Genomic DNA, 21,474 nt, shown 5'->3' with positions numbered 1-21,474 from the left:
AAAGCACCAGGTTCAAGTTGAAAGGAAAAAATACGAGCATGCATATAAATCTTTGGGAATGGCTTCTGTTTAAAACATATATGGTTTATTCTACATTTTTAGAAGCTATTTTCACCTTGCTTTTTTTTTTTTTTAAATGGAACAACATATACTAGGAGAGGAACAGGGGATGGAATGTGATGAAGACAATTGTAAAAAAAAAACAAAAACAAAAAAAACACCCAGAACTAAATCAACACTGAAGCAAGCACAAGAAATCACAATGTGATAGAAGTCACGGTTGCTTTTATCTCTACTTGAATTGAGTACAATACAAATAGAAACTCGGAGTTCTTTCAAGGAGCGCAGCATGGTAATGTTACACTCTGAATGTTACACTCTGAATGCTATTCCTATTACACAGGTAATATCTAGTACATTCTAGTATACCAGTTGTTAAAGGTACTGTAAAACACAACCCCTTGCTGCCTGCTCTACAGGTCAGCTTTTGTATAATTCATACAATGGCTAATGGTCAAAAAAAAGTCAATCAAACTGGGATTTATAAACATTTTCCACTGAGTGAGATTTCAAATCTTTTTGGATGGGGTCTAACTCTGAATTTCATTTTGTCCACTGAAGGAATTTTACATATTATGCACAATAATATGTTACAGTATGAATGGTAGAACATATTTGCAATGTTAATGCTGACTTAACCGATTCTATGAGTGATGTGCTGTGTGTGAGAGCATCACCGTTGTATGCTGTTTTTTGCTGTAAGCTGTGTGTATTACTCTTGCACCAACCTTGAAGCTAAATAATGCTGTTTTTGAAAATGATATGTTGTGTTTGAGGTCCATGTCCACTGAAGTTTTGAAATGAGTGTGTGGATTAATGACATCATCATGTATGGGGAGGCAGTGATGGAGGGGTCAGTGTTGAAGGGACTGTGGTCAAACACGCACACTTACAAAACTTTCACACACTCATTTACAAACACACACTTCCTCGTAGAGGGCCGGGGCGCTCTACTTCTTCCTGTAGTTGCCGAGCTGGATGGCGGAGCGGTCGAAGACGCAGCGGAAGGTGATAGGCTGAACTTCCCAGTAAGGCACAGGGTTGCTGAACAGGCTGATGCCAGAGTACATGGCCTTCTTGGTGTTGAAGCCAGGAGGACAGAAGTCTTCTGTTCCAACAGCAGCAATCTTGTTGACATGGAGGTAGACCACCTAGAGAAGGGATTTAAATAATGACAATGTTTGGTCACTGACTGGGACTGGGCAATAATTTAGTTTTTCCAAAATATAGCAGATAAAGAAGATAATAATAAGTCATCAGACAGTAACAACTCTGGAAAACCGCATAGATTCTTTTCTTCTCAGGATGTTTTACTGAAAACAAAAGGAAGAGGACTTCCTGGTACTTTTGATGTCCATAAACAACAGAAGTCAATAAAAGGCAGTGATGAATATAGATAGTGGCTAAAATAAGAACAAAAGGAGAGAAGTGCCACAAACTCACTGGGATATACAGTATAATGCTGATTACAGATTGCAAAGCCACTGATTCAAAACACCCAAACTATACATGGAGAAATGTCACAATGAATCACAATTCCCATCATATATAATGGAATATGCGAAGTTGAAAAGACAAAGAACAAAACCAGATAAAAAAAGATCTTAAAAACATGAAAAACTAAGCATCTCATTAAGTCCCTTTGATTATGTAGTTCCTAAAATAAAACTCCTACTGACAACCTGCTTTCAGCTGAACCACATTGTAGTCTCTTAGAGAAGGCTGGACCTTCTATTAATATCCTCATGAGGTTGTAGTTCATTTTTTAAGTTTTTAATTCTTGAGTTTCCATATAAAACACCCTATATTTGAAATGGTTGGTTGTTATGTTAAAGATCTCCCCTATTCATATTTTAATGTCTGTCTTTTGCTTCATCATGTCAGTACTGCTGCCGTGTCCCAGTTTTCTGATTGGGAAAAACATTAGCTTACTGTAAACTGTTCACAATGATCTAGAAGCCTTTTCTTCAATTTCTGACTTGTTTTGTTACAGCTACTGAGATCAAAGCCATTACAACGATTGGGTTCACAAACTACCTGCACTAAGATGTCTGAAAAAGTAGGTTTCTGTTATATTACAGGTTATCTGTGCAGTGGTTCATTTGGAGTGAATATATAATCCCAACCAACAACAGGAAATAACCCCGAAATACAAGGTTATATGAGGATGGGACTGATGCAGCAGTTACTCGGGCTTGAGAAACCTAATAAAATGAATTGAAGCTAAACTAAAGTTGTAGGGCCCGGCATCAGACCTGTTTAGACTCCCCTTTGCCGCCAAAATCTGCAACACTATAGTATCAGTCTACCAACACTCTACTCAGTAAACAAACTAAGTGAATCCATGTGGCTTTTGTTATGGAAGCCTTGGTCCACTTGTAATTGGGTAGTGTGAACCTAAACAAATCAAATGCAAAAATGCAACAAAATAAACTTTTCCAGCACGGTTTTGATCAGAGAAAATGAGCTGTGTGTGATCACACCGTAAGAAAATGAGTGACAAAACTGTAATGAAGCAGAGTTAATTTGCTGGAACTAAATGTTTGTAATAACAATCTTCCTGTGATAACATTGTGTATTCAAACCTAGATTAAAAACATTATATACAATATATATATACAAGCACTGTAATTCTATTATTAGAAGAAGAAACCAGTATGTACCTGGATGTACTTATGGTCGGGCAGGCCAGAAGGAACGCTGGTCAGAGCATTATTGTCAAGGTGCAGTTCTCGCAGGTGGGGGACGTTAGCCAGTGAGCCATTTTCCACAGAGCTGATCTCATTGTAGCTCAAACCCAACCTGTGGGGAAAAAAAATCAGAAAGTAGATGAGACATGGAAATGTGCAAGAACAAGAAACACACCAATTACATTAGTATCAAAACCTACGTAGTGACAACAATGTTTATCTCCTCCTCTTAGTGTTATTAGCTAGTGAAACAGAAAGAAAAAAAATAGTTGAGGAAATTAGGATATGGAAAAGACTCTACACACCTGTAATTGAGGGCATTACTTTCCCAGTCTATTACTTAATTATGAGAAAATGGAAAATAAATCCATGCTAAGCTCATATCCTCTCTAACACACTCTACTAGCGCTGCATCAAAGCCCTCTTTGTTCTAGTTTGGTTTGCCATCTTTGGCACAGTCTGAACCGTGATCTTATAAACACAGTGTATCTAAATTTTATGAGCAAACCAGCTATTTTGATTATCCACAAACTACTGTTTAGGTTTTAGGTTTTGTTACACTTAAAGTGAGGTACCCAGCCAACATTCCAAGTGAAGTTATTCCAACACATCCTCATAATTAAACGACCACATAGGTTGATTGTACCATGCGCTCCAGAACAACCCATAGGAGCATTTTCTAATGTGCCGCTTCCATCGGTGCTTTCCAAAACCGTTACAATACCACTGTTAAAAAATAATTATGTTTTATGGTGTGACAATGCTAGGGTTAGGGAAAGCTCATGGTTTGGGTTAAAATGATCACTTGAAATGCGGTGTGGGTAAAGTTACTACTTCCTTAAAGTTATAGACAATTGTAATTACAGTTTTTTTTTTTAAAAAAAACTGATGAAACAGCGGTCTCCTGCAGCTAAGTCCACTTTTTGCCATTTATCCATCCAGCCATCCACCCGACCCACCTCCTCGGATTATGGAAATTTGTCACCTTATATTGACGTCATTTGGACTGCGTCACTTCTCCATGTCATAATTACTAAAGCCACTAGATGGCATCTGTCACTCAAATGTAACTATAGGTCGTTTTTGCTGGCTGAATTTTCGACCTATACTTTAGTTTTTCTTTTGAGGACGGGTTGAGCTATTCACACGTCAAACCAGAGAAAACATGAGACATCATGACAAACTTTGAGATAACATAGAAGAGAAACTGAGTAAGAAATAATGCATCTTCTTTTGTGCACCATGGGGTTTTTTTTTTTGAAGCGAGGCTGTAAATTTTGAAAGATGAAAAAACACAGTCTTTCTCATTCAAATAAAAAGATGAACTTGTGAGTAATAAAATGCACTTTGCTAAATTCAGTTCAGCAAAGGCGTTTTCTCTCTGCAATCTTACTTGGTGTAGTATGATCAGTAGTATGGTGGCTTATGCTAGCGAAAGTTAGCAAACCAAAGATCGATACAGCTGATTAGACGTCATTATACAGTCAATTTGCTGAGTTTATGACTATTTGTGCTACATGTCAGCATGGTAAAGATAAACATTTAAATGGCCACTTAACAGAAATGAAACAACAAGTAACCACATTGCACATCCCCAGGAGACATGACTCAAGAGAATCTTAAATGAAGAGAAATGCAATGCACAATTAACCTGTAATTGCCTCACTTTAAAACTCAAAGTAAAAAAAAAGAAATGAAAAGGCAATTATAGATTCATGTTAAAAAAGAGAGAGTCATAATTGTCATTACTTAGCCAGGTTCTTCAGGCCCTTGAGGCTATCAGCTGTAATCTTGGTGATCTTGTTTCCATCCAGGTGGAGCTCGGCGAGAGAGCTGGGCAGACCTGGCAACACACAGGACAAGGATTACCACCAGAAACAAACAAAGTGACGTCAACAGTGACATTTACTTTAGCTTATATAACATTATGAAACTGACAGTAACACGGATAGTTGTAGCAATTTGCAACATTAGATTTCAGCTCAAATGTGCTGATTAGTTATCAAAGAGTGGCTTTTTCCAAGTCTATTAAATCCTAAATAAATACTAAATAGATCAGACATGCTCCCACCCTAAAATAGGCTTGTTTTAAATTACTTTGCAGAATTATTTGTGTTTTTTCACATTGAGCCCATTGTTTGCTTACATCCAAACATCCTTCGAGAGGATGGTTGTTTTGGTTTGGATTCACTGGATAAGACTTGGATTAAGTCAAATCCTCTCATTTAGGAATTATTTGTGGAAATAGACATCAGCGCTGTACCTTTGGGGATCTCTGTGATGTTAGTGTCTGCAATGCGAATGTAAGAGACTCTTTTCAGGTCACCGAAAGCTTCGGCTTCAATTCCTGCGCTCTTCAGAGGGTTGGACCCGAGCTCTGAAAAAAATAAAAATAAAAAAAAATAATGAATGAGGAGGAAGATTAGATCTCAGGAAGAGGAAAGAGAATAAAGAGAGATAGAAAGAGAAAACAGCTGTCAAGGATCATATTTATAAGGTTAATTCATCTCCTGGTGTATTACAGGAAAAGAGGGCTGAGTCATGAGTAAACAGAGTCTTGGGCAAGAGAAAAGCTTGTGTTTGCAGTGCAGTCCTCTGCCACGCCAGATTCTCTGATTCATCACGGTGGGATCATAATTCTCATAACATCACATTTTAAGTTATTGAATCCACACTTTGAACTTAAGCTGAGCAATGATATTTTAATTTGTGGAACCAGATGTTTTACAAGTCAGAGATAATGTAAGTTGTCAAGTGAAGGACAAGCTAAGCGAAAAAAGAGGGGAAGAAGGTTAAAGGACAAATAATCTGTGATAAGTTTGTGAAAAACAAAACATATGTTGTATAACCATGTGCATTAACAGGCCAGCACAGTGTAGCAGTCTGTAATAGCCAACGTCATCATTACCAAACTGTGCCGTGTAAATCTTAACAGTAAAATAACATGGAACAAACTTTCCTTCTGGTCTTTTTCTTTCCAAATGAAAACCAACCCAATTTACCATTCCCACGCAAGTACCTACTTGAACAATAAATAAGATGACTGTTTACATCATTCACAGTAAAGGCCACAGCTTAGCTTGTTACAGCTGTTGAAGTTCACCAGTAGGACCCGAGGCAGGTTGGGTATTTGCAAACACTTAAAACTTTTCAAGTGGGTCCATTACTTACTGTGGAAGGTTTTGAGCACTAATGTTTCTACGTAGTGTAATGAATCTTATGTTGTAAGTTTATTTTTCAGTAAATTGTCAAATAATCCTCAATTTATTTGTGTAGCACTTTGATTACATTTGATTACACTACAACATTAAACAAAGGCTTTGTGTCAGCTATCTGTAATAGTTCTTTCCATGAAAGCAGAAACGTAGTATACGTGGTTATATTTGTGACCTCATTCATCACCAACCAAACTTGCAGAAAACAGCAGTTTTCATCTTGAGAGGAATAAATGTTTTGCATGAAAAAAAGTGCCAAGGTGTAAATTCAAATTTTCACAGATGTGCTGAAGAGATGAACCTTGTTTGTCATGATGTTTCCAAAAGTCGGTGCAGTCAGAGGAAATATTGGATTCAGTTGGTTTCACCTCAGCTGCTGAACTGCAGCCATCCGTAAGATCACTGACAAACCTCTGAAGGCGCAATTTACTGCTGGAAGATATGTGCTGCTCAATGTCACACCTCTTAAAACTGCCTGTGCTACCCAAAAAAATATCTGCATTCTCAAATTATTCAGAAGGTGTTTTTATTTTCATACCCATGACGATGACATTGGCCATGCCCTGGAAGGAGGACTTCTTGATCTTGGTGATCTCGTTCTCATGGATGCGCAGCTCCTGCAGACTCTTGGGCATGTTGGAGGGCATGTCCTTTAGCAGGTTCTTAGACAGGTAGAGACGCTGCAACTTGGTCAGAGGGCTGAGAGCCTTGGCGTGGATGATGGTGATTTTGTTGTTCACCAGGATCAGAGCCTACATGGAAAAATGGCAGGAAGGTGAGAAACAAGCAATGAACTAGCTATTCTTCATGGTGTAGAGCTTCTAAAATCCACCACTACAACATTGTGTGTGTCAAAAATGTATCCAGTTTAATCCAATCTGCTTGTTTAAATTCAAATCACTGTTTAAAGTTTTATTATTATAGAATTTGAACTTTATGTGGAACTTAACATCATATGTTTCCTTTTCCACTTAGAAACATTCAGCCTTACAAATGCACCATAGGGTAGTTAATAACTTCTACTTTCCATGTTAGATTCAACAAAAGACATTTTTAGCTCTGTGGCCGTTAGATACTCCAACCCAGTGCATACTCTGTCAAGATGGAGGGCCAAGTTCAAGTCCACTCTGGAGTTGCCACTAATGCATTTTTAGACAAGTCTCTCTCCTCCTGTTTCACCCTGATGTAAGCAGACACAAGGCAATGTGAGGTATGTGGTCCGTTCCCCTTGAGAGGCCCGTTACGTTACGTGGAAACAGCTCTGGTCGTCAAACACAAGTATTTACTGCAAGCAAGAAAGCTACAGAGTTCAGAGGCGTGAGGCTGTAAGGCCTACGGGTGAATAGTTTCCATGCACCTGGTGACTGTGGGAGTGGTGGTGCTAGGATTCACTGGTTCTGGATAATAAAGGTAGGAGGAGAAGTGTGTTATGGGTGGCTAGATGGCGGTGATGGAAGAGAGAGTTGGGATGGCAAGTGTAGTGGAGTCAATGCTCCAAATTGTGGGTTGTTAAAAATTATTGAAAGTCCTTCCCAGCCAGCTTCCTGGAACAGTTTTCTCTTGATGTGCACTGACCATGCAATAAAATCCAACAAAATGGGTTTAATACAATATATTTCCCCATGAGGAAGGTTGAAATTGAAGGAGGGTTGTAGTTAGTGTTATGGTTACATAACAACAGACATTACATAACATTAGGAATAATGCACAGTGAACAGACATGAATCTCCATAGATGGAAGTAAAATGTCTCTTACATGAAGTCCTTTGAGGTTCTTGAAGTCATTCTCCTTGATCTCAGTGATCTTGTTGTTCTGCAGGTCCAGCAGGGTGGTGTCGTGTGGGATGTCCCCAGGAACGGCCTTCAGACCTGATGGAAGATTATCATGAGACATTATTTTATTTGATGTGGCAGCTTATGAATCTGAGTTTGAGGTGAACTGGTGACAGCCCTGGTTACCCATACTCTGACCTTAACAGGAAGTGTGTTACCTATTGGTCTCAATGATCATGGTTGGAGTCTTTAATTGCCGGTTTCTGTCAGTTTAAACTACTACTGTACGTTAAAGGCCTTTTTATTTCTTTTGTTATTGAGAGATGTCTGTATATTGTTTTTTCTCCTTGCTTTTTTCACCAGTTAGAAGTGAGCAGGGCTCAATTGGAAATGTTTAACTTAAATCTGATTGTTTCATATTTAGTCGAGAATATTTAATGTTATAGAGAAACCCTCATTTTCAGGTGCTTAAAGTTGCTTAAAACTGTTTGAACTGAAGCGGATCAAACCGGGAGGAGCAGGAAATAGTAATCACGTTTGCAGTAGCGACATTGTGAAAGAACAGTCTTCTTTGTCAACGTAGCATGCCACATAAAGTCTCAATGATAGAAGCAGAATGTGTTTTATGGTGACATTCCAAAGGGACCAAATAACTATTTGATGTGCTCCAAGGCACATGTGGTGGAAATGGACCTTAAAACAAATTTCCTTTGGAGTAAGTAAGCGGCTGCATACCTGGACGTTGAGCTCACGCTGAGATCGTTTTGCTTGGACTTTAGCATGGCACATTATGACACACAAAATGGCATCCGTAGTAAAAGGTTAAGTGGACTGTTTTGGAGAAATGAGCAAAGGCAGCCGGGCGTTATGGTGTTTGCTCTTATGCATCTGTGTTAAGACAAAAACTATGCTGAGATTCAAGATGGCTAGTTTACATTTCAGAGGAAGAGGTGTAGAATAAACAGTTTAACAAGGGAGCTTACACTTTCTATCTCCTGAGATCTACATATAGATATTTGGACATATCTTGTCTTAAAAGCTTGTGATGACTTCTGTTCAGCTTGTCCAAACAATACTTCCAGTGAGGTTTGCTTTTCTGTCAGCCTTTCCAACTCGACTGTGGATGTCCCACAAACCCTCACAGCTGTTTGTGGTCACCGCCATCATTACGGCTCCACACTGTATATCTCTACACTCACACACACCTACTCTTTTTTCTTCGTATTGTTCTTCCCTAAAGAAGATATCTCAGTCTCAGCTGTTTCGATTTAGACCTCTCTGTTTTTTCTTTTCTTTTTTTAAGTGTGAGTACCCCAATATTAAATTCATCTTCTTCACAGACATTCTAGCCATTGTAAACAGTTTCATATGGGTCCGTTACTGTGTGCAGTAACACTGTAAAGTCAAGGAGGCTAACTGTATTAGTTTTGTTTTTACAGATCTTTGCAGAATAATAGAGTTTTTTTTTTTTAAAGATCGCTTAAAATTAAATCTCCCTGACTTTTTGTCCTTGTGTATCCGATTTGTTCCATTTCCTGCTGTAAGAAGACACTCTTCATTACAATTTACAGTGAATGATATCCTCTTGTAAGAAAAACAGCTCAGAAAATACCCCCAGCAGCAAACTGTGAATAGATGCCTGGATGAAAAATGCAAATGAACTGCTTATCATACCCTCAACGTAACCTAACTTAAACCTAACTTGCACCACAAAAAGGTCATATTTAATAGTATTAATATGATTTTTTTGTCTTTTTAAATAATAACAATGAAAGGAAATACATTCCTAGATTTTTGAAAAATAAAAACTGAAGGTTATAGAGTTGTGTCAGGCCTTGCTGACCTGTTCACTCTCAAATATTTGAACCACCTGCTCAACCTATTACAGTGAGAAGTCTTTTTGTACACTGAATATCACTTTACTGCAGTGACACTACACTTCATCAGTATCCCACACAAATGCTTGGGGTTATGAAACAAAATGATAAAAATCTGTGATAAAAATCTGACAGTGCAATAGTAACAAGTACATGAACTGATTGGTTGGTATAAACGATTTGAATGTCATGTTTCAGTCTGCGTCTCACTTTCTTGGTGATCGTCACTTGGCAGGAAATAAACATGAAAAATGGGACTTTGAGTCTAGACCCCACTTTTATAGTCACTATTAATCACTTATTTTTAAAGCAAAGTGATTGGGATATCAAGCGTATGATTGCGTTGGACTGGACTGGACTCATTTTCAGCACATCCAAGCATTAATGACAGTGTTTATGTAATTTCCTCTCCTTGTCTGGCGCTGCGGGCCAAGTTACACAAGATGATCTGGCTGCATCATTAAAGGATGGATTTCCTCGTGGGATTTAGTAAATTTGAATTTTTTGCTAGGTCATTCAGAACCCAAGTGTGGGTACATGCTACGTGCGTGCCCACACAATCACTGCATATAAAAGATACCTAATGCTGACCACCATTCGGTTAAGGTAAAACTTTACACTTCCAAGCAAGAACAAAAAGCTGTTGTTTCAGGCTATTTATCAGCAAAACCCCTTTTCGAACAGAATTTGGCAAATGTAATCACAACTCATTTGAACCTTGGCCTAAATTTTTTCTCCTGAACGTTTTAGCTGTCGTCCTGCCAGCTGTAAACTCACAAAGAAAAATCCACATCTACAAAAGCCAAAGGATGATTTGGGATGGTGAGCAGACCCCTGCGCTTCCAATACTTGTATGTGTGTGTCTATATATGTATAGACATATGTTTATTCCTGCATTTGTCTGAGTGTGTGCTTGCGTGCATTGCTAGCAGGTCTGGGGAACAGATGGAGGCTCATGGCCAACAGTGCTGATGCAGGAGTTGAGAGTCCTGCCATGGAGCTACGTCTCCAGGGAAAGTGCTGCTGCTGACTGGGGCCCAAGCTGAAGCACTGATGTAATGGAACCCGCCGTTTCCTGAACATCACTCTCTCCAACTGTCTGTCTCTCTGACTGCCTGTCTGTCTCTCTGACTCTTCAGCCACCTGCCCATGTGGTTCTGCCTGTCTGTATGCATACTCTGCTTATTCTTCACACTCTCAGTGATTGTTGTGCTGGAAACATCTATTTTTTTTCACAGTTTCAACTATGTCCCTCATTCATTCTGCTTTTGGTAAGATCTTAAAATGAAAATGGATATAAACTGGGTATATCTGTCTACTTCTCTTTAGTTTACGGTCATCCTCCCAGTTTCTCCCCCTCTGCTCGTGACCCTCCCTTTCCAAACAAAAGCAGAGCCAAAAAATGATCAAACCCAACTGTGCAGCGAAGCACTTTAGTTCAATATACAAAAGTAAATGAGTTCAGGGACTTTTCTATGACCAAGTCTGTGAGATGACTCAGGCTGTTGTATATGCTATACATCAGATTAGACAAACACAGTCAATAAACTCCAAACAACTAAGACGACAATTCAGTAAATTGTTGTGAATGTGCTGAAGTAAAAAGACAGTTAGGTAATTGTAGTCTTTTATCCTTGACTGCACAATCTCTACATGGAAAAATGATTTCATTTTGGAACATTTGAGCTTGTTAAAACTGGGATTTGTTCAGGACTTTTCTCAGTCCAGACAAACCTTTAATCTTCAGCACTTTTTAATAAAAACCCCAATTTCCTCAGGATGGACAAATAATGCAACATTGATATGACGCTTTCGCTATGGGGGAATTCACAACGATGCAACAACGTAACGTCATACACCCTTCTTATGACTCTGTGGGTTTGGGTGGACGGAGGAGACGACCAAGCTTGTAAAGTCAGTGACTCTCTATGCTCATAACACCAGAAATGCCACTCAGCACAGTAAAAGTACAGTAAAACTACAGCGTACACCCTTCTGACCTCTACATCTGATCCATTAGAGTGAGCTCGTTTGATTGGAATCTAGGCCAGAACCACAAATGGAAGAAACAAGAAGAAAATGGAAGATGTGAACAAGAAGCTTGTGACATTATTTTTCTGAACTTAACAATTAAAATCAAGGTAAAATGTGCTTAATGTACCACCAGTACTTAAATGTGATAATGCAAACAAATGTTCAAGATGAATGATAGATTTTAGTGGTATTGTAGTGATATTTGTCAAAGTTAAAACCCCATTTATGAAGGTTTAAGGGCCCTGATATCAAACATAATATTATCTGCCAAAGCTGCGATTATTTCACACAAGTTTTTTCTGAATTTGTGTTTTTGTTTGTGATTTTCTCACTGGTTTGAAGTGGGCAGGACCCCATCCTTATAATACCCCATAAGGATGAAGTTTTTTGAGCATTAACTTGGATCACTGCAGCAGCAGCGTATTTGTATAAGATGTTTTCATGGAGTTGTAGTATTACTTGAACACTGCAGTATACTCAAGAAAAAAAAAAGTGCAGAACTTTTCTATTAATTATAAAGTTTTGGATAGAAATATGTGAGTTGTTTATGGGACTGTAAATTCCAACATGCAAGCTCTCAGCTGATCTACTACCATAATACTTTGATTGCCACCTGCAAATACCTACAGTACATTCCTGTGTCTGTGCTGCATGTTAAAAATTTAATTATGTGTATTAATGTTCTAAAAAGTCAAGAAAGAATCCCACACACAGATCTGCCAAAGAGCTTCCTGCTCCACACAGTTTTGTGTTTTGTCCCTGATGGTTTCTCCAATGCACAGTAAGACCTTTCATTTAAGAGCACTGAAGCACACCTTTTACTGGTTATTAATTATCTACAATTATACACTTGTGGAGTATCCAGATTGAAGCCTAATGCAAGTGTGGGGGTGCCTTGTCTTACCGAGGTCAGAGCACTGGATCACACGCAGGTGGCACTGGCATCGGAAGGGGCAGCTGGGTCCGACAGGTGCATAAGGCAAAATTTCCTTTTCTGGAGTCTCATCAGGCAGCAGACCTGATGCCTCCGCCTCATCCATCATGAAGTCTAGGAAGCCAGACTGGCGGAAGGGCAGAGCCCAGCAGGCAGTGACCAGGAGCAGAGAGAGACAGGCCGACCTCATGGTGCTGCTAGCAGGAAGCCTGGAGGACAAGAGGACACAGATCAAAGGTTTGGATGGATAGACTTTCAAAATAGTCTGTCTATGATTAGTTTGGAAATGTCTATACTCTGTTTAACTATCTGTTTCTGGTTATAAATGTAATAACCAAAAAGAAAGTTTGCAGAGGGAATGAAGAAAAAAAAATACTTGAGGTTTGGCAGTGAATCAAAGTCTGTAAGAGGGATGTAGTGCGAGAAAGACAGAACAAGACACATGGATTGAGGTCCAGAGGAGTAAAGGGTAACAGTGAGAGGTGGAGGGCAAGGGGGAAGAAGGTTAAATGCTCGGGTGTAACAATTTAATGACGTTGGTCAAATAAGCTATTTAACTGGTTAGTTTTGGGTAGAAGGCGAAAGGTGATGGAGCAGGGACTGGCGAAAGCGAAATGAGAAAATTTCACAATACTACTTTGTCAGAAGGTACAAGCCTTTAGGGTAGATACTGATTATGTTCCTACAGAGTAAAGACCAAACAAAAAAAGACCTATTCCACTTGTAGTTATACTTAGGTCTGAAACTTTTAATTCTGGCTATGCAATATAATACAGTAATTCCCAACTTTGTCAGACAGCTCTGTCAGATGAACTCATCATCAGCACCTGTCATGTTCCAAATGTGTTTATTAGAATTTTAAAATGATTTTAAACTGGATGTTATTTAACACTATTGATTTTATAAAAGTATGGTACCAGTCAAAAGTTTAGTTACTGTATATATTGATACTATAATGTTCATATAATTGAATTGATGATGTTTAGGTTGGTTTGATCAAGTTTACCTTTGCTATTTCAACATTCATTCATTAACTATTTGATCTGTTCATCAACTTAAGCTTTAGCGTTTGCTTTTTTCGCTGGCTACACTCAACTGCAACAAGCAGTGTTCGGATGCTACAGCTGACTTATAATCGTTGCATGCACGCCCTGGCAACTGCAGAAGTACTGCCCGAGGTACAAGTACCCCTGGTTGGTAATGACTGTAAGATTCAACTGTCTCTTTTGGTGTTGGTTCATCATTAAAAGAATTTTTGTCTTTAATGCACATTCCGTCAAAATGTGCCAAATTACATAGACACAAATGTAAAGTATATGCCTATGTAATTTGCTTTTGCAGCAGAGAAAGATGTGACATTGGCTGCTGCAAAAGTAACATCTGCATTAGCTTTTACAGTAATACACATGGGATACATAAAGGGAAACTTTGTGGCTGCCACTGTATACCACTAGGTAATTTTTTCTATTCAAAAGTAGTGAATCACAGCAATCATTTATTTGCCATTTAAGTACTTTATCATCTGTGTGTGTTAAAAATACAGCAAAGGAGCGAAGAATCTACTGTTATAGTAAGAGCAACAGGGAGAACCCTGTTTCATTGTCCAGTGGCCTATTTCTAAACACAGCCACAACCCTGCTGACACATACACACACACGCTCAAATTCATAAAACTGTGCGGACATCCACACAAACTCCCTGACCTTTTACACACACACACACACACGCACGCACATACACGCACATACACACACACACACATGGATGCAGAGTCTCAAAAACCCAGCAATCTGCTTGTCATGCATAAAGCCAAGAGTTGCTCGTTCCTTCTTGGTGCCACAATAATTGAAGGGCGGATATGAGCCGCAGCTGCTAACAACTGATTTGGGAGCAGCCGGCCTGCAGTGGACCTTGACCTGAACATCATGACCAGGATGATGAAACTGACCCAAAACCAGTCAGTTGGCCAGCGCTGATAGTGATACTGGCCATTTTTTATATGGTCTGTGTGCATAATTGTGATGCACATGTGCTGTATCTTTGCTTGCTTTGAGTGTGTATTTGAGCATTTGAGTGTGTGAAATATTTGCATATTTTAAGGTGTAAATGCATATGTGAACTTATTATACATGGAATAATATTTGCGTTTTTAGCAGTGTGTGAGAATGAGAGAGAAAGCAAGAGTAAGAGGTGATGTGCTGTAAATCCAGGTTAAGGTTATATCAGGTCATTGGGATCATGGCTCAGAGTGACTCTTAACATGAGCAGTAATTATAGTCGTTGTCCACAAAACAGCCACCGCTCTGACACACTGTACAGCTTCAGTCCAGTGGTTACAGTATGACCACGTTTGAAATCACTTCCATTCAGAAGGGACTTGCTTGCACTGGATAAGATATCTCTGCCTTTTAATGTTTCTATTTTACTTTTGTCCTGTTGCTATGAAGCTGAAAAAACTTGAAAAACTATCAAAAGAGTGATTTCATAAGTCGACACTTAGCGCCTGGAATTGTGTCACACAATGTTTAAGGTCTTGATGCAGTTTTCCATGCAGAACTTTTGCCATTTCGTCTCACTTGGAAACATGTAGAACAAAGAGCTCCAGCCTGAACATACAGTAGATCCAGAGAACATGTTGTTCCAGTCTTCTTTACAGACTGAGTAATCTTGGCTGTGTCAGGCTCTCTTATCTCAGCGTAGCTCAAAGCCCAATCCAATGAAAACCTTGTCTGCAGACTTGGCAGGAGCATTCTGTCGTCTTTTTGGATTTAGGGATATAAAGCACTCCTGGGTCAAATAGTGTTTGTAGATGCCTTTGATGGTTCGTTTTAACCTGCTTAGATGCCAGATGGGCTTGCCTTGTAGTATTATACATTAATTGTCAATACTTGAAAGTATTTGAAAGTCAGTTTATCAAGCTTTCTTTCGAGGTTCAGATGTTGTGAACTTCACACATCTGGCATGTCTTGCAGGCTCAAACATTCAGAATTATCTACAAAGCCAGTGCACCAGTTCTGGTCAAAGGATAAGAGATGCAGATGAAATAACAGAGGTTTCACCGCCCATTACTGAACCATATCTCCCTGCTTTGACCCATGGCCACAAGCACATAAACAGATATACATGCACATGTGCACTCATACAGGGTTTCAGATGGCCCTCCATGTGTCCTGCCATCAATCCATCAACCTTTTTCCATAAAGTTTTCAGCAGCTTTTAATCTGGGCGAGGCAGACAATAAGAAAAGAAGAGAGAACAATCTCAAACTAAACTACATGAGCATTTAATGGCCTTCAGCATTACTGCAAAGACAAGAATTGCTGCTACTTTGTGAGACATAATCAGGCCCAGGAGTTGTTGATGAGAATAGAACAAGAATTTGAAATTTAACCAGGAAAAGGGAATGTAAGGGATTTCCAGGGGATTATTGTTTGGGACATTAACTCACAATTTGTAACCACAGCTTCAATATAAACTGTGAGTAATATCATTTAGTTCAGGGATTTAGGATTTGGGGATAGAAGGCTGTACATTGTGGAAATGTATTGCTGTGTCAACATGAAAGTGGTGAAATAATGGATATGTAGTCATCCAAGGTTTGTGAGCATGAACGTCACTCTAAATTTAAAACAAAAAATATGGAATTAAACTAAATTGCAATCTTTTCTAAAAAAAAAAAAAAAAAAAGCACTTCAAATTTAAGGCTTCTTCCAGCTTTTCCAGCTGGGATGAACCTATGAGGACGATGCATGAGACAACCTGCTGTGCCCCAGGCGTCTGGTTTTCATTACCAGTCTGCTCAGTTGTGTCCACAGGCCCTGCAGGATGACCTGCTCTAAGACAATACCCCCACCTCCATGCACGCACCTGAAAATCTACTGAACACATGACACAAGCTTCTCAAACAACACACACATGTGTGTGTGCTAAACCCAGAGGGCTGCCAACACAGCATGCTGGGACATGACTTGACCATGCAAACTCTACATCTTGCCAGTATCAGCATTTCCATTGCCCTCAAAGGAGATGCAGCTTTCTGTTGTGAGATAAAAGCAAATTCCCCTTATCAATTTCACTTTCACAGCGGAACACTAGTAATCACAATCAAGATGGAAATCCAACCTTGATGTTACAAAAGGTGGTTTTGTGCCCCGCAGCTTAATATGATCATTTCTTCAAAACGGTGCATCACTGAGATTAAACTTTGATATGTTTTTGCAGTGATGTATTGTAGCCTCGCTTTGCTCCATTTTACAGACAGACCATGTCCAGCCTACAACCTACTGATAGCATTCCTTTTAAAATGGGGTTTAATATTTGGCTATTACCAATTGTTGAGTCCAACATGTACAGTACAAATCAAACATCTATATAATTTGTATGAATATATGCATAAAACCTACAGTAATTGCATTAAACTGGTCTCCCAAAGGTTCTTTTCATGATATATCAATTCAGTCTTCATTTGTGGAACAAGGCCAGTATCACATTGTGGTGTGGCTCCATGCCAGCTTACAAGATGAAAATGGGACAGGCTTTATTCATAGGAAGTGGACTGACACTAATCAGTGTCAAAAAATTGGTACACAATCTAGTTCCCTACTGATTGATTTTTAAAAAACAATGCAAGACAGTCTGTCTCTGTAAACCCTCAAACACATGCAAAATCGGATGAACAAAGGCAACTACAGTTCTAAAAATGTAATGTTCGGCTTTGTGGCGACTTCTGTTAAACAGGATTTGGATCAGGATGTTTATTTTTCATTTATTAGGAGTCTTCACTGTTTCTGAACTTTGATCACTTAGGAAATCGGAAAAAAGTCTGTTTTGTAGATGTGTGATGGTCACATTGTGATGAAAGGGATGCACCCACTGGCACTAAAAAGTGCCAGTGGGTGCTTGTGAAAGTACTTTGAATGCATGTGTGGTCCCAGTAGGGAAAGATGTGTCAAAATGAAAAAAGGCACAAGCAGCTGTGAGAAAGTTTAGCTTGTATTTTCAAAAGATTTACTATCTGCCACATCCCAGAAAAAGACGTGGTACATGGTGCACGACTATCTCTGTTCTTCTCCCTTGTCTTCAAAAACCCGCGATTCATCATTTCATGTCTGACCAAGAAAAAAGGGGTGGAGGTTGACATTTCCTGTGGCGGCGGCATCCTTGTCAATTCTCCTGTCTTCCTCTTTCGTCTCATTTCTCTCTCTTCCCTCCCTCTCCCTCCCCCCACCTCCCTCCCACCCCTGAGTCTGGCCCCAGCATTACTAATGATTCCCAGAAAGGAAGCAGATCTCGCATGAGGGAGTAACGTAATTTTCCCTCCTTTGCTTTGTCACTTTCTCCTCTTTGTCACTGCCTTTCATTGAAACTTCGAGCTGAGAAAAATCAATGAGATATCCGAGGAACCAGTACCACAGATCTTTCATGTAAACTTCTGCAGCATGAAAGAAACAGATTTGAGCACAGAGCACCACAATGTCTTGATTTTGGCAAATCCAACCTTATGCAATGATGGAAACAATATAAAGCAGACACCAACTACCATCCCAACCTCCACCACCCCTGTCCGCTACCTCCCCCTCCCCTCTAACTCTCCACAGGCCTGCGTCTGCCTCTGCAGAGCGTCTGTCAGCAATGAATCACTGGAAGGTATTTACAAGGCCACAGGACATTTAAAACACGTGTGGCCCTTTTAACCCTTCAGTAAATGAATGTGAGCTCCCCTCCCACGTGGTTGCATAAACACATAGGCTCAGACACATAAGCCTGATCAATAATGAAGTTAAAATGTGAAAATGAGTGATTTTACAAGCTCTTTCTTGGAAGTGGTCGGAGCAGTCAGTGGTCATTATTTTCAAGAAATTTCTGATATGTCTGGGGATTTTGTGAGTGAGAACATGTGTATCTGAAAATATGCAAAGACATGGCCAACAGACAATTTCAAAAAAGCCAAATAGTTCTTGTAATAGGCATTAAGCCAAATCAGTCTTGAAAATAGCTGTTCATTCTCTTATGTATGTATGCATGCAAAGATTTTGGCTTACAGAATGCCCAAGACACTTCTTCTGACCACTACAATCAATAAAAATTCTTTATGCACAAAAAGAAAAAAACAAGTGTCAGAGTTATAGCTATTATTGAGAAATCAATTTAGGGTCTGCCTGTTGTTTGGAGCCATAGCATGAGAAAGCCAGTGAGTGGTTAAACCACATTTCAGCTGTTCCATGAGAAGAGCTGTCAGCCTGCCATCAACCTCAGTCCCATTATCACCAGTCTGCGCTGCAGAGACGTGGACGAACTGCCCAACCTTCTCTCCCTTTCTTCTCTTTCCATCTCCTCCCATTTTGTGCTCTTTCCTTCCCTTCCCCGGCTTCTCTCCCATAGCCTATGGTATTTTCTTTCTCTGTCTGCCCCTTAAAACTTTGGCCAGAAAGACTGACATGTGGAACTTTCTGGTATTCACGTGAGCAAAGGGGGGAAAAAGACTTTATGGCTGATGTCCATTCAATTCCATTGTTCTTTTAGTCTTTTTGACCCAGAGAGCTGAAGTCCAGATGGAAAAATGCAGCCCCTGAGTGCAAATCTGGGCCTTGTCTCCTCCAAACCTTCCCTTCACTCACTTCTGGTTCAAATGTTAAACATCTGCTCAGCTCAGCTCAAAACTATGAACTTGGGAAGTCGTTATTGCTCTGAATGTACAGTGTTTATGCCTCTTTTAGAGTCTATTTTATTCTAAGTCCCACTTTTCATTCTATTCTGTTTGCCTCTGTCTCTTTTTCCTTGTTCAGTTTCACTCCAGTCCACTCAATGCAATTCAGTGCAGCTGAGCCTTATTAGGTTTTTTTCCCTGCTGGCAAAAAAGGATGTAATGAGTTAGCTGAGAGTTGTGTGGTGGCTTGCCGGGAAGCCTTCAGACCTCTCTTTGATAGAGGAAGCTGTACCATTATGGGATTAATGGCTCTGTGCGTTGCCAGGTACATCTTTTTTTCATCTCCTCTTCAAAGCCTCTCACTTTAAGTTGCCCCTAGCAATTTGGGTCCTGTTCTGCTCCTCTGAAATCACAGCAGCAAACGCCACGGTGGGCAGAGAAGGTTCATATTGAGAAGAAACAGGGCCGCAGAGCAGATAGATAAAAGATTGGGGTTAAAAAGGTCTGGTTGCACTCCCAAATGAACTGCTGAAATGGAAAGTGTGAGAAGCACCGGAGACAACTTTTCTAATCAAAGTCTTGACAAACAGAAATGGGCTGAATCAACACAAGGAGATTCTGATTGTTGTTTCAGCTTTTTTTCCCCTCATTTGCTTGAAGACTGTCCAAACTCCAAAGGGAGAGAAAAAAAGAGGAAGAAAAAGAATGAAAGAAAGCTAAACAAAAAAAAAGAAAAAGAAAAGGAACAAATTAATGCAAGAAACCCAAATCTTTTCCACTGACGTTGCAAGTGATGAAAAAAAGAAAAAGTAAACAACTCAAGTAGAAAGAAAGTCTTCTGCCTTCTCTTCACTCAACCCCATGTCTTTATGTAAGCATAACAAATCAGATTCATTAGCTATGTATAAAACTAATGCTCCCATGGATATAACTTGAGGTATGCAGTGGGTTCCCATATGGGTTACATCCAAACAATCAACAAACTTGTGTCAAAACACTTCACTTGGTAAATTGCCACATAAAGCAACAAATTAAAAACTACAAGCCTGAAAAGTAAACTGCTGAAAGATTCAGAATGGTGGATACTTTAGAGATTTACAATGGGCCAGAAGAATAGGTTTTTGGCAGAGGAGTGAGGTACCAGCATCAACAGCACTACCACACCCCCTTTCCTAGCCGCTGCTCTTTTCACTGAGCTGCATGCAGATTGGACTGGAAATGATTAACATCCCTCATCACAAAGCTGAGAGTGCTGTGGGAACAAGATCTGGCAACATATCTGGAATATGCACAACACACACACACACACACACACACACACAAAGGCTGCACAGAAGTACAGTAGAAGCAACATATTATATAAGGAAGAAAATTATGCACACTTAAAAAGACACACATATGCACAAAGGTAACTGCAAGAAAACACAAGCAGTTATCTCATCTTTGTGAAATAACATCATCAGCAAATAATGTGACCTTTTAAATCAGGAGTAATGTTTTTTTCATGATTCCATTTGTATAAAAATGACTAATTGATAAGAAGTCAGTGTTGCAAGTCAATGTCACAATCCAGCAACAACCGAGCTATCCTCATAAGAAAGTTCTCTATTTCTGTAAAAAAAAAAGGTCTGTGTGAAACCTAACTCAACCCCACATCACCCATTAATTTCCTACTTTTCTCTTTTCCCAGAGTTAAAGGATTAACCTACCTGTTCTCAGTAGAAGCAAGGCAAAGAGAGTTGAACTAGGCGAGCTTGACTCCCAAAATCCAGTCGAGTGGGGGGATGAGACTGTGAAGTGGCTGCGAGGGCCTATGGGGTAATTGGACTCAGAGCGCGTGCAGCCAAGATCAAGCAGGTGTGCTCTGTCACAACAAGGGGAGGAGAGAGAGAGAGAGGACGAGACAGGAAGAGAGACAGAGGAGAGAGAGGAGAGAGAGACAGAAGGAGGGAGGGGTCCGACCGCTGAGCTTCTCTCAGGACCGAAACAATTGGTGGAGAACTTCCCCCGTTCTTGCTGCGTGCTCCATAAACAGCTGGAAATGGAGAAGGGAGGAAGAAAAAAAAAAGGGAGAGGGAGAATGCAGGAAAAGGGAAACAGGGAGAGGGAGCAGAGGGAGAAAAGAAATAAGAAGGATAAAAAAGAAGAGAAAGAAGCAGAGAGTTTGGAGTTTAAGGCAATAAGCAGTGATTTGGCTGGCAGCCACTCTCACTGTGACATCTGGTAATGATAGGTGCTGTGTGGA

General features: G+C 39.8%; 1 protein-coding gene across 1 annotated transcript; it reads right to left on the bottom strand.

The window, feature by feature from the left end:
- Positions 1–268: 268 nt before the first annotated feature.
- Positions 269–21,207, bottom strand: dcn (decorin). The gene is made up of 8 exons (XM_067581314.1): positions 20,939–21,207; positions 12,554–12,792; positions 7,722–7,834; positions 6,504–6,717; positions 5,014–5,127; positions 4,500–4,593; positions 2,724–2,862; positions 269–1,211 (listed from the first exon to the last, which is right to left on the bottom strand). The coding sequence occupies exons 2-8, from the start codon at positions 12,771–12,773 to the stop codon at positions 1,011–1,013; spliced, it is 1,095 nt and encodes a 364-aa protein (XP_067437415.1). The 5' UTR covers positions 12,774–12,792; positions 20,939–21,207; the 3' UTR covers positions 269–1,010.
- Positions 21,208–21,474: the final 267 nt, after the last annotated feature.

This window comes from Thunnus thynnus, chromosome 23 (assembly GCF_963924715.1).
Source record: "Thunnus thynnus chromosome 23, fThuThy2.1, whole genome shotgun sequence".
NCBI lineage: Eukaryota > Metazoa > Chordata > Actinopteri > Scombriformes > Scombridae > Thunnus > Thunnus thynnus.
This window is presented reverse-complemented; position numbering and strand designations above follow the sequence as displayed.

Excerpts from the sequence above, each read along its gene's own strand:
- dcn (XM_067581314.1), bottom strand. The coding sequence starts at position 12,773 with ATGAGGTCGGCCTGTCTCTCTCTGCTCCTGGTCACTGCCTGCTGGGCT. Across the intron at positions 6,718-7,721 it reads AGAACCTCAAAGGACTTCAT|GCTCTGATCCTGGTGAACAA; the intron begins GTAAGAGACATT and ends TTTTCCATGTAG. Across the intron at positions 5,128-6,503 it reads GGCCAATGTCATCGTCATGG|AGCTCGGGTCCAACCCTCTG; the intron begins GTATGAAAATAA and ends TATTTTTTTCAG.